The sequence below is a fragment of the Falco rusticolus genome, chromosome 9 (assembly GCF_015220075.1).
Source record: "Falco rusticolus isolate bFalRus1 chromosome 9, bFalRus1.pri, whole genome shotgun sequence".
In the NCBI taxonomy this organism is placed as follows: domain Eukaryota; kingdom Metazoa; phylum Chordata; class Aves; order Falconiformes; family Falconidae; genus Falco; species Falco rusticolus.
In genome coordinates, this window is record NC_051195.1 from 34,462,141 (window position 1) to 34,474,638 (window position 12,498).

General features: G+C 39.6%; 1 protein-coding gene across 4 annotated transcripts in view; it reads left to right on the forward strand.

Moving 5' to 3' along the window:
* VTI1A (vesicle transport through interaction with t-SNAREs 1A) overlaps nt 1–12,498 on the forward strand; it is a 276,781-nt gene that overhangs the window by 262,235 nt on the left and 2,048 nt on the right. For 2 of the 4 annotated variants that reach the window (XM_037401459.1, XM_037401460.1), the window contains one exon: nt 11,116–11,213. Coding sequence is in view for 2 of the 4 variants with exons in the window: in XM_037401456.1 (XP_037257353.1) it covers nt 11,116–11,209 (94 nt within the window). In the remaining 2 variants the exon portion in view is untranslated. Of the gene's footprint in view, nt 1–11,115 lie in introns of all 4 variants that reach the window. The other 2 variants (XM_037401456.1, XM_037401457.1) reach the window with 1 other exon arrangement.

Consider the following 12,498-nt stretch of genomic DNA (forward strand, 5'->3'; position numbering starts at 1 on the left):
CCCTTTACCTGACAAAGTTACTTGTTATTTGAGTCACTTTCATAGTAAAAATACATGAATTTTTCAATTAAAAATGTATTGCTTTTGCAATTGTGCTTGTTACATGTTGGAGTCTGGGCCAATAAACCGCCTGTTAAAATATAAAGAGGTCCATTCAGTCAAAGTTGTGCCTGCCATTTATGTTTCAAAACCCGAGAAAATAATACGTTGGAATTGCATTGCTCACCAATATCAATTAAGTTTTCGGCTGTATCGTTAAATTAATGTTGGGGGAGAAAATTGTTCCGGTGGATTTAGTGGAAAAGAAATATTTTTGAATACAGTTAGCACACTGACAATAATAATTAAGCTGGCCAATGCTGAAGCAACACCCTTAAAAATATTTTCCTCATCGGAAGAAATAAAATTGTCCGTCTCTGTCTTGTTTTCAAACAAGTTATCAGATTAGGCTTCCAGCTGATAATTAGTGCTATTTAACACACATCTTGTCATTCGGAAATCTCGAGGCCTGAACGGGTTCCTTTTTCTCATTATCATCTGCTGCTGGAGGTGGGAGGTTTGGAGCGTGGCATGGCACCTCCTTGCACCGTTCTTAAAGGAGGCAAAGAGCCTCCTTGGCTCTCTGGTGGCCAGGAGCTGGTGGGACACAGTCCTGGCCTGCTGTTCCCCTCCAAAGGGGACAACCAGAGCAACATGACCCTGTGCTGTCCCAAAGCTGCCCCAGGGCCGCATATCTCTGCACAACGCTTGCATCTTCATGGCACAGCATGTATTCGAGAGCAGCCAGCGGCGCTACAAATGCTATATGCCTTGTATGTGCTTGTGTATTTCATGGTATTTGATATAAAGTACTCAAGACAGACCAGCATTAAGAGGATTATTTCAGACAGCATTAGGAGTTAATTTACAGAAGATTAGCTCTAAATCAGGCAGATATCATAAGCAAATTAGCATCAGTTGTAAGAGATTCAGAATCAAAATGTGTGGTGGTTTTTAGTTTCTCCTTGTATGTGCTCAGTGGATGAGTAGTATCTTTGTTAGTTTCCCACACTAAGTTGTTGCATCTCAAATAGTGAAGAACAGGTATACTTTTTTCCTACATGCACACTATTTATTATGATGCTATTTATTGGCAATGAAACTGCTTAACTCCAAATAGCATTCCGCAGCTGAATATTTTATATTTCATGTCATTTCTTCATTGAGCAATGTTTTGTTTGGCCCTAGAAATGATGTCTCCATGGTATGTTACAATATTTTTAAATAGGTAATATGCAGCTTTGCTTCAGAGTAACATACTTAATCCTTTTTTTTTTTTTCTGTTAAAATGAGTCACATTTTAAAGCCAACTCATAAAAATGGAGTGTATAAAATGCTACATACTAGGGTGAAGATTACAGCTACTTAAAAGTACCTTCCTTAATATTTAAGCTTGTAAATTATAAATTTGTTTTATTTCCACAGGAGTGATGGTTAATTTGTATTAAAAAGTAGATTCTGTTCTTCAGTCAGTTTTCCAGATGTATTTTTCTGGCTGCAGACAGGCAGGCGTAAGCACCTATCCAATCCCTTCTCAATGTTGTGGTTTCAAAAACGCTTACCCAGTTAGTGGAGAAGATGATGAAATGGATCGGGCCACAACATTAAACCTGTGCCCTGGGTTGTTCTTGGGATTCTGAAAGCTTTGAATTCTACGAATGGGATTCCCATCCTGGGAGAAATTTGTATTCTGCTCTCCAAGAGATATTAAACTGCTTAGTCTTCAGCACGCTCCAGAACATTTGGGTTTTTAACTGGGGAGGGAAGTCTGGTCAGTATTCTATGATTTTTTCCTTTCTTGATGAACCAAATTCCTCCTGAAGAGGTTGGCCTGAGGTCATGGATGTCTCCCTGTGTTTGCTGAAGGAGGAATCTTTGCTCCTTCCACCAGATCATGAAAACTTATACCCGTTCTAAGCCAGGCTGAGCTTGCAGGACCCTCTGGTTGCAAGATCTGCAAGCGCTCTTGCGCTTCGACTTTCTGCCCTGTAGTTTCGCAGAATGCATGGAGGCTTGTTGCGGTTATTAAACCAAGGTGTCTGAGGTCATAACAAAGTAGAGGCATTTCTGCTCCCCTAATAGAAATACTGTAACATGCTGAAGAGAAAATACTTTAATAGTGGCAAGTATCTCCTGTCAACTAATTTGATAGTTCTCTATCAGGTAAACCATTTGTGAATACATCGATTCTTTTTATTTTTCACTGTTCTGTCTTCACTGTTCCCAGGTTTTCTTTGAACCAGTTGGGCAAAAATTGATTTTTATTTGTTCCACTGGCCTTGTGGAAAATTAGCTTATGAACTGTTTTTTTATAGGGAGACTCAAAGCACAGAACAGGTTGGAAAAATAAGCCTATAGCAGTCAAAATTGTTGTCTGAAATGTCTTCAGACTGGAAGGCTGAATTTATTGCTCAAAACAAGTGCTAGCATTGTGGAGGTGTGCAGTCCTGCTCATTATCACTGGAAAAGGGGGAACCAAAAAGCACAGTAAAAAATTAAATTTTAATAATGCTAGTGATATTTTCTAAATCCTTCTTGACAGAAAGATTCTCATTATTTTTATCTGTCTCAGAGAAGGCTCTTTTAATGCCATCTCACAAATGGCCTTAGCCATGATTGTTTTCCTTTCTTTTATAGCATTTGAAAAAAATGAATATATACCAAAAAAAAAATATATTCTATCATTCAAGAAGTGCTATGAAATGGTAACATTTTGGATAGCACATCTTCAGGAACAATTGCTGCAGATGCCTTCAGGTTTTTACAAAAGAGGTCAACATTGTTAAGACAATTGTAGAAAACTTGCCATACAAAAAGATGCCCAGTCAAATATGGTGTGATAAGGGGAAAATAATGCAAGTAAAGTAGCTGTGTCCGGTCTCCAGCTTCATCAAACCTAAAAGCTGTAGATTAGTCATTAATTAAAGTGAGGCAGGGCAAAAGATGTTACTTTCTTTCATCTGTGTGAGATATATATTTTACTTGTTTCTAATGATTGTGAAAGTTGATAAAATGCAGACTTTAGATTTTTTTTTTCCCTTTAAATCACCCAGAATGTAAATGTAACTATATTTATCATAAAAGCCAGTACGTGATCATGTATGTTCTTGTCATTTTATAGCTTGCGTACATTTCTTCTGCTGGAGAAATAATTGCTTTAGCTTTGAGTGCTGATGAGGGGATTGGGGTTGGGGCTTTTTCCCCTGTTAACTGTTTGGGGACCAGGGCTTCCTGCGACCGATGTGCTGAAGGATGCCATTCCGCTGACAGCTGGGCTATCCACCCTCCCTCAGAGCTCTAATACGCTCGTAATGTCTGCTGAGGCCTATGGTTCTTAGTCATGCTCAGGTGACTAAATGCATGATTTGTTCTTGTTGATACTTCAGTACCCTGAGAAAGGCTGGATGGAGATTAATACAACCTTGACTCCGTCCACTTCCAGTTGCTACTGCGCACATGATCTTCACTAAGACTTGCGAAAGAGATCTGGTGTTGCCTCTGCATTGCATGAAATGAATTAATCCCTCACCAGTTTTGGCTGGTGAGTTTTCATGGTCCCAGAAGCCACCCGCCGTTCCTCCTAATGATGGTAGTAATGTAATCGGTTCCCTCCATGGAAGGAGTGGACCTGGAGACAGGAGAGAGCTGAAGTTGCATCACAACCATGCAGAGAAATGTTCCCTGTCCAGGGTCTCTCATCAGCAGAGGGATACTTTTCATCCTTCAGAAATGCCTTCCTGTGTGTTTTAAAAATAGGCAATGAATAGAATCCAAGCTAGCAGAAGATGTACAGTACCCTGATTTTTTGCCTTCTTACCTTAAGTCCTATGTCCATGTGGTCCTCTTGCAGGCTGTCCCTGTTCTCACAGTTTGCATGCTGAAGCCTGCATACATTTGTCTTCCCATTGTTCCTGTAGATGCCTCTCCTTCCAGCCCAGTGTGCCCCCTTCTCTCTCCCCACCCTGCAGTGATCACCTGGGTACATCTCCAGCTCCTTGAGCCAGGGCTCCTACAAGCTGTGCTGATCCTGGTGGCTGCCAGCGAGACTGTACTCCAGTGTTGTTCACATGGGTTTGTGACCTTTGGAACATGTTGCAAGTTTTCAGTTATGAATTAGGTGTCTCCATAAGTATTTTAACTATCAGATATCATAACATTAATTTTAAACTTTAATCTTCATGGTAGGATTGTCAGAAGATGACACAGCAAGGTGAAAAAAAAAACATAGTTCCTTGAACCAAGGAGGCACTGCATTTCGGGAGGCATTCATCCCAGAGAGGGATGTCTCTCCTATCTCTTACTCCTCCGGAAAAACTGTCAAAGTCTTTTGATTCTGGTCAGAATATCGTGTGCAAGTATGGGATCCATTAAAGCGAGATGATGAATCAAAGTATTTACTGGCTGATTATTGGTGAACATCATCTGCTTTACTGGTGAGTTTCATCTCTGCAATATTTCTGATTAATGGGAGAGTACAGACGTTTTACAATATAAGAACACCTTTCTTGTACGGTTTTGCCTTCGAAGCCAGCCAGCTTTCTAGCTTGGGCCTCATCTTCAAGCTTTTAGGGATATTCACCCCTGCCTAGGCTCTTAGACACCTAACCTAGCCAGCTAATTTAACTGACTAATTCTCCTGGGGTGCATATAGGGCCAGGAAAAACAGAAGGCAGTTTGGAGCAGGACTCTTAACTTCCATATCCAGGGAGCCGAGAGAGAATTAGCTAGATACAATTTAGATGTTTAAAAGCTGGATAGTGTGACTACCTCCCTGCACCTGTTATTACATGACTCATTCTTTCATTCAGGGCCCAGGTGGAAACACATTGATGTGGTTTGAGTGTAATATTATAACTAGAGATTGGTATCCATGTTATTACAAGTAGACAGCCCCAGTCCTTCAGACTGAACTTTAAAGCTAGAGGATGTGGTGCTGCACAACTCCTCAGCCCTATCAGCAATATCTTAGGCACCTTGCATGGCCTCTCTCTTTCAAAAAAAAACCCTGCTAGTCAGCTAGAAAAATGCCATCATTTTTTAATTCTCCATTTCTCCATTTTTGAGGCTTTAAGTTCATTATCTGCTCAGTTTTCAGCAAGTTTTAATGGATTTTCCCAAGGTCTTACACATAAGGCACTAGAGCCCCTAGAGCCCCTGTCCTAGGGGAAGAGGCTCCTTTGGGAAGGAATTCAGAGAATATGAAATAGGCTCCTGCTGGGAATGGCCTGTCTCCAGATTGCCGGGGAAGCCCAGGCAGCGTGGCCTTTTAGGCATGAAGTAAGCCATGGAGGAAGAGGAGGGCAAGGGGGGTTTTCCATCCCCTCTCCACTACCCCACGGAGCCTTTTCACCTGTAAATGCACAACGTCAATTACAATGTAATTGGTTCTTCCGGCTTGAGAACATAACAAATGTGGACTGACTTTCCGAGTTTGGGGCAGGGGAGAGGACAAAAAACTTGAGTGTTTTCCAAATTCCTCGCTTTTTCCAAGGTCAGCTAGAAGGTAGCCAAGGAGTTGTATGCAACTTGGGAAGATACTTTTTCACTAATATTTCTGTTTGCTAATTTCAGTTGTTAATGATGAAAAATGGCTCAAGTCAGATACTTCCAACCAGCTGTAATTTTGCTAGGCAGGGCTCTCTTGCTCTTTTATTTCAGTAGGTTGCCATGTCTTTATGTTTTGCCACAGACTGTCTAGTTCTTTTCAGTTGCTTTTATTTAAGAAAAGCATTCTTAAACCTAAAAATGGGAAAGATGAATAGTTACTTGAACAGCCCCCAGATACCCTGAACTTAGAGATTTATCATTATGTATCTAAGGCTTTGCTTTACCAGTCGTAAGATTTTATTGCCCTGTGTGGGGTCTAGTGCTTCTGTTTGAAAGCTCCTGATCTATCGTAACAAGATGTCCTTATATATAGTAATAATGGTGTCTGTCCAGAAGGTATCTGAGTATAGCTGTATTACTTTAAATTCACATTTAGTTTTGCCTGGTATGTATTTGCCTTTGTGACTAGACCTACACTTTGTGTTTGTTTGAATTTGCTGATTTGCACATGAATATTGGGCACTTAAAAATCACTTACCACTGATTTGCATGCACCTATTTTCTTGCACGTTAGTAAAAACTGCCAATCACAAATAAAAGGGCACCCAAAAGTGCAATAGCCAAGTATTCAAAGTGACCATTTAAAATGTAGTCTCATATACAGAGAGCAAGCCTTTCTACGCAGTAAACTGATAGGAATCACTTCTAGTTAGATCTTAAATACATGTATTACAGTGAAACACTGTTGGACAGTGCTCCATCATCAGTCTGTGTTTCTCAGGACACTATTTTTCAAGATGCTTTCTTTAAGAATAAAGCCCTGTGTTGTAATGAATGTGTGCTAACTGATCCCCCAAGCCATCTGTATTTTTTTTATTTGTATCAATGTCAGAGTTGAGCTTCTGTAAGAAATTTTTACAGTATTTTATTTGTAGTCTTCATTATTTCAAGTTAAGGGCACAAAACTCTTCATGCACCCAGAGCCTGCAGTGGTTCGTTTAAATCCCGTATTTTGTTAACGTGTTACCGTGATTGCTAATTTTCATGACAATTGTTATTGTACCATCAGTGCTTAATGGCAAGGCATCATTATTCAATGCTGGTCAGTCAGGCACTAAGACATGTGCAAGACATCAGGCTGAACCCATATAGATGTCGTGCACTCCCCTGCTAATGAATGTGGTTTTGTAAAAAGGTTTAAACACGGTTGGCATCCTTAATGTAAGGTTTGCAAAAGCTTTCAGGAACTGCTTTGTGTTTATATGGAGCAGATCTAAACATGTCACAAACAGAGTCAGACCCATTGTGTGCATGTGTGTGCAAAGCTACGGAGAGGAGCGGATCATTTTGGGGTTTGAAATCTGGAAATGCAGCACAATTCCCGCTATGGTGGGAGTGAGGGGGAACTGATTTGCCAGGTACATCAGTGTTTGGTAATGGCTGTGGGACTTGTTCTTGCAAATCAGTGGTCCCCTTGTGCATCAAAGAGGTGATCCCTCACAGTGGATGGTGTCATTCATCAGCTTGCAAAGTTGGCACTGGCAGGAGGGAGCCTCCAGTGCACCGGTGGTGGGAGGTTAGGCACTGTGACCAGAAGCCAGGACAGCGGATCAGGTGTTTAGAAAGGAGGAGCAGAAGGAAACTCAACAGGAGTGGGATGCACTTTCTGCGTTGTTAGTCCAGCCCGCTCTTCCAATGCGTCGTTTGACGTTACCCTCGCATCTGCTTTAGTTACTGTTTCTATGTGGTTTTGCACCCAAATGTTTTGGGCTGCTGTCCATGATAAACTAGATGGAACTTGGTTTAAAAGCACAGATTTTTCGTCTCTTCTAACTCAAAGTAGAATGAGCCCTTGTGCTCCTAGAGTTTCGAGTATGAAAGGAACAGTAGACATTGGCTGTTAACGAGCTCCAGCACGCTGGGCTCCAGCAGGACTTGGTGTGAATTCAGTGCCTAAGCGGCATCGACTAAATGGTTAATTCATCTCGTATCAACAGCACTATGATTCATAATGTAAACTTGAGGAATCCTTGATGTTTCAGTCACACATTCCTCTTAATTTGGCCATGCATTCTTTTAAAGCTACAGTGTGCTAACTTCATAAAATGCAGCATGCAAATGCACAAGTTTTTGCCTTCAGGCATTTTAGCCATGGATGTTTCAATGGGTGTCTTCTTTCAAGTATATATTCTTTCTTAAATTATTTACCCTGTAAACATGCTTTGCATTTTCAAAGAAGAATCTGGGCTTCCTCATTCACTAGATTTCGCTGAATTTAAGGTGTAATAGAGATAAAAGCCTCTCATCTGCTTCTTGCGAGCATGTTAGCCTTTGGGATTTTTTTGTAGCGAATGTTAGGCCCCATTTTCTTCTCCTTTGGTATTCTCACTCCCTCCCCCACTTAAAGTCCTTGATGCTTTGCCTAGAGCAATACCCACTGGCGGTGTCTGGCTGTGACAGTACTATAGGCTTCCCTACAGATGGGTCCTGCCAATGCCAACCATTGTTCTACCACTGTGAGCTGGCTTGACTGTCTCGGATCACTCAAAGCCCCCTTTCCTCTTGATTTTTTCTTTACTCTGAAGGGTCACCCTTGCCTGTTGACTTTGAGATCTGAAATATGCTGACACCCAGAACTCGCGTTCTCTGTCTGAGCAGCAGCTCCCAGGCTCAGACTTCAACACTCACCGCTTCCGTCCGAAGTTCTCCTCGAGGACTGTCCTGCTGCTCCCGGACAGCTCTGTCATTACCCTCCTAGCCCCATCCTTCTGGTGCTTTGCAGTTAGTTTAATTTTACGTGCTCACTTGAAAGTAAAATAGTAAAACTCAATGTTATTCTTTTTTTTAAAGATATAAAATTAATCTTTAACTGTCGGCTGAATATTAAAAGTATATAATGCCTCAGTGCAGGAGTCTGTTGATAACATCCATCCTATTTCATGATTAATTTGTTCCTTTTAATATGATATTCTTGTGCTGCACTGTGCAGACTAATTCAGATTCCTAGAAATTGAACTTTGATATCTATTTCCTAGATTCACACCGTAAGTGAACCTTCAATTAGCAGATACAGGTGACAGCGTGCCTTGCTCAGTGTTTTCTCGACAAGGATTTTAGAGACACGGACACTGATTAAATAATCTTGCAATTGGGTGTGTATTGCCAGAGTATTAAAAATAAAGCACTGGGAGGAATTGATGCTTTTTTATATTATTTTTCTTTAAGTCTTGGACGATAAAATGCTTTTTCCAGTGGGCCAGAGATAGGAGGAGCTGATTTAAACACTCAGTATGTTATGTATGCCTTTGCCCAACTATGCGTTAGATTAAGCAAGTTTCACTCACAGTTAATCCTTTGTAAATTAGCATTATGGATGCCTTGGGGCCCACATCCCACAAATAAAATGGTTGTCAAGCCAGCTGCACTGTGTATTACTTAAGGCTGAATGTTTTAAGAGTTTTCATGCTTTTAATCTATTTCACCGCTGAGTTTCAATTTTGCTGAGTGTCTTTTCAGGAGTGATGAGGGTGAGTGAGTAAATATATATTCTGGTTTTCATGCATTTGCCTGGGCAAATCGTTTGTTATCAGGTGTTTGGCAGGGAATGTCACACCCCACCACAAAAGACAAGCTTGTAAGTTCAGGTGTTAAATTGAAGTGCAGACCAACAAGAACCAAAAGCCCTTAATTAGCTTTATTTTGTTAGCCTGCTACACTTTTTTTTTTTTTTTTTTTGGGGAGGGGAAGGGAAAAAAAAGAGTGAGAAACATCCTTCCCTCCTCCTCATCCTTTTGGCAGAGTAAATATTGCCTGTTAAGTTTGAATTAGCTGTCATCGCGAAAGAATTAATGCTGTGGTTGAGCCTTTCTAGTGAGGAAGGGAAAAATAAACGAGACAGATCTTAGTTCAGCTTTAAGTGATAAATGAGGACAAAGCAGCCCATTCATCTCCTGCTAGGAAAGTGGACACAAACACTAAAGCAGTTTTGCGGAAGACGTGTCAGCAAATGTGATCATTTTGTAACCTGTCAGGAGGATAGAGAGCTAGTCCTTTTAGAGTGTCACAGGGGAGGGTGTCTGTCTGATGTGACAGTTTTCATCCATCCATTTACTGCTTTCTCTTGGGGGGGGGGGGGGGGGGGGGGGATAAACAAGGAGAGAGCTTGGAGTTGGTTAAAACTGCATTTTTCTTTACACTTTCCAGTATAATTTATATGTATATCCACCCGCATCCAAATGAAAAACATTTACCAAGGAAAACTCCCCTCTGCTCTCTAGAGTTTCTTCTCTCTTTCACTGCATGAGATATGCTCATTTTAACACATTAGATTCCCTGTCTTCAAGTTGGAGCCTTGTACTTGGTTTGATGTTTCACAAAACACGGTTTTACCTCTTCTTAGTGTTGTTCGGTTGGTGAAGGCTTTGTTTTGCTTTGATTTGGTTTTGCAGAAGCACAAGAAAAAATAAAAATAAATGTAACTTAGGGTGCTTTTGTTGCATTTGGTTGCTGGGGTATTTTTGCTATACCTCTCCAATTCTGGTGATACGCTTCATGTACAAACCTGTTTTGCAAAAGTTCCTGCTTCATGAAGACCCTATGAAAATATTCTTCCTCCTCTGTGAGAATGCAATAACAAATGCTGAATTCTTACAATCCATAAAATGCCTCAAATTCTACAGTTTGTTGATTTATTCATGTTAATTGACCTATTAATTTCTGGCAAAATCTGAAGCGATGTGGTGTCTGATTTTAGAAGCCGGGATTTCTCCCAAAAAATGATTGAACAGTATCAGGACTTCCTATTTCTGGCATCTTTTTATTATTACTTATTTCCATTTTTTTATACTACATAGAAAATATAACATTTGCCTATTACCATAAGTAAAGGTATGCTACAGAGACAGGAGATGCTTTTACAACATAAGCTTCACAGTTTGACACTTGCTTCTTTATATCATCCTTTTCTTCAAAACTATCTTTTATACTTTTCCCTTGGTATTTTAGTACAAGTAAGTATCTCATTGACATGTGTTTCCTTGAAATCTTGTACCTTAATAGTAAAATCCCTTGAAAATGAATAAATTGTTTCTGTTCAGATTAAAAAAGCTGTGAAGGTGTCAGAATGGCTATAAAAAATACAAAGGTATTTACTATTATACTCCACCCTGCTTGGATTGCACTGACTGAGGACTAATTATTTCATTTGTACTTAGAAGGTTAATAAATTGTAACATGATGTATTTCAGTTATTCTAATATGTATATAAGTGTATGCATAATTAAGGAAAGTCTAACTCTTTCCTGAATGCAAAAGTTGGATTTAATAGCTACATAAAGAAATGTTTGGAAGCACTGGAAACTGAAAGAAGTAAAACACCATGAACATACGCAGGATAGTAAAGTCCTAAATTCATGGCCATATGTTTTTTTCTCCAAGATATTTATCTGTGTGCTTCTTTTTATGATTTTTATATATATTCTGCTATTTTGTTTTATTCACCGGGGTTTTGTCTCTTCTGCTTTTTTTCAGAATCATCCAAAACCGGATTTTGATCGTTGTTCTGGCCATCGTCATCATCTTCACAACCATGATGGCTATTTTTTTTTCTGTCAAGGGACGCTGACATCTTTGTTCTTCACTAAACAGCAACAAACTGGTTGTTCTGAGTAATTAAGACAAAGTGGTCACATGAATCATTCTCTTGCACTGACAGAGTCTCCCTCTTTTTTTCCACTCTTCAACTCAGGTGCAAGTGGTGTAAAATACTTTGTATTATTGATGGCATAGTTGATGGCTTGTGGGGCTGATTATTTTTTCTTACTTTTTTGGTCTTTATCCAAGTGTTTTCAGAATCTTAATATTTTCTGGGGTGAGGGCTTGTTCTGGTATAAACAGACTTTGTGTGTGTCGAATTCTGCCCCAGACATTTAGCCTGTAAATTGACAGTTTAGTGAGGGAAGAGGGGTCTTTGCACTTTTCCTGTGCTATGCGGGGTGTATTAATATCAAGAAGTATCTGACCTTCTGTGATACAGAATATAAGTAAAGCAGAGGCCAAGTGATGTAGAAAGTGAACCTGTCTCCTGTGACTAACTCCCTATCATGAATTATTGTAATAGATGTAACCTGGTTAAGAACAGCAGTTAGTTCTAAAAAGAGAGCAAACTTGGGATGATGTTTAATATCTGATGTGGATCCAACACTCTATTTAACAATATTTTTCTTTTAAATAGGCTTCCTTTTCTACTTGTTCAAAACAATTCCACTTTCATCAACATAATGATAACACATCACTTACCCAAAATGTAGTTGTGACCACAGCCCCTCTGTTGAATCTCTTTTAAACCTTCCAGTGTTGATATATGTACTGATAAGCATACACAGTAGGCCCTTATTGGAGATGTATAAAGGTACTTATCTATACATTGCTGATTAAAAAGAGATTCTGAGTAATAGGTCAGTGGCAAATATGTGACTATAGTGCGTTAAACAAAAATCTAGATTTTTAATACTGGCCTGACTATGTTGAGACCGCATGTTCAAAATATTTTTAGTGTATTAAATTCTGATGTGATATGCCCTTTTTAAACAGAAACTGTAAAAATGTTAATTTATACACGCTTTTGGCTGATATAATATATCATAGTTTCATCTACCTGTGTGTAAATGAGCTGTGTTTCTCTTCTACTGGCTGCGCTTCTATAGACAGGTCTAGGTCATTTGGCTTATAATTAAGCTTACAACTCCAGCAAGCATCTATTTCTGGTGAAGTGGTAAAGTAATTTTCATTATAACTTTTAAATTCATTATATGCAATTCCTTACAAATACTACAAATTGAGTGGGATCTTAAGCCCTTGAACTTAAGCCGTAAAACCTTTTCAGAAAGGTGTTCAAAAGAAACAAAGCTGGTG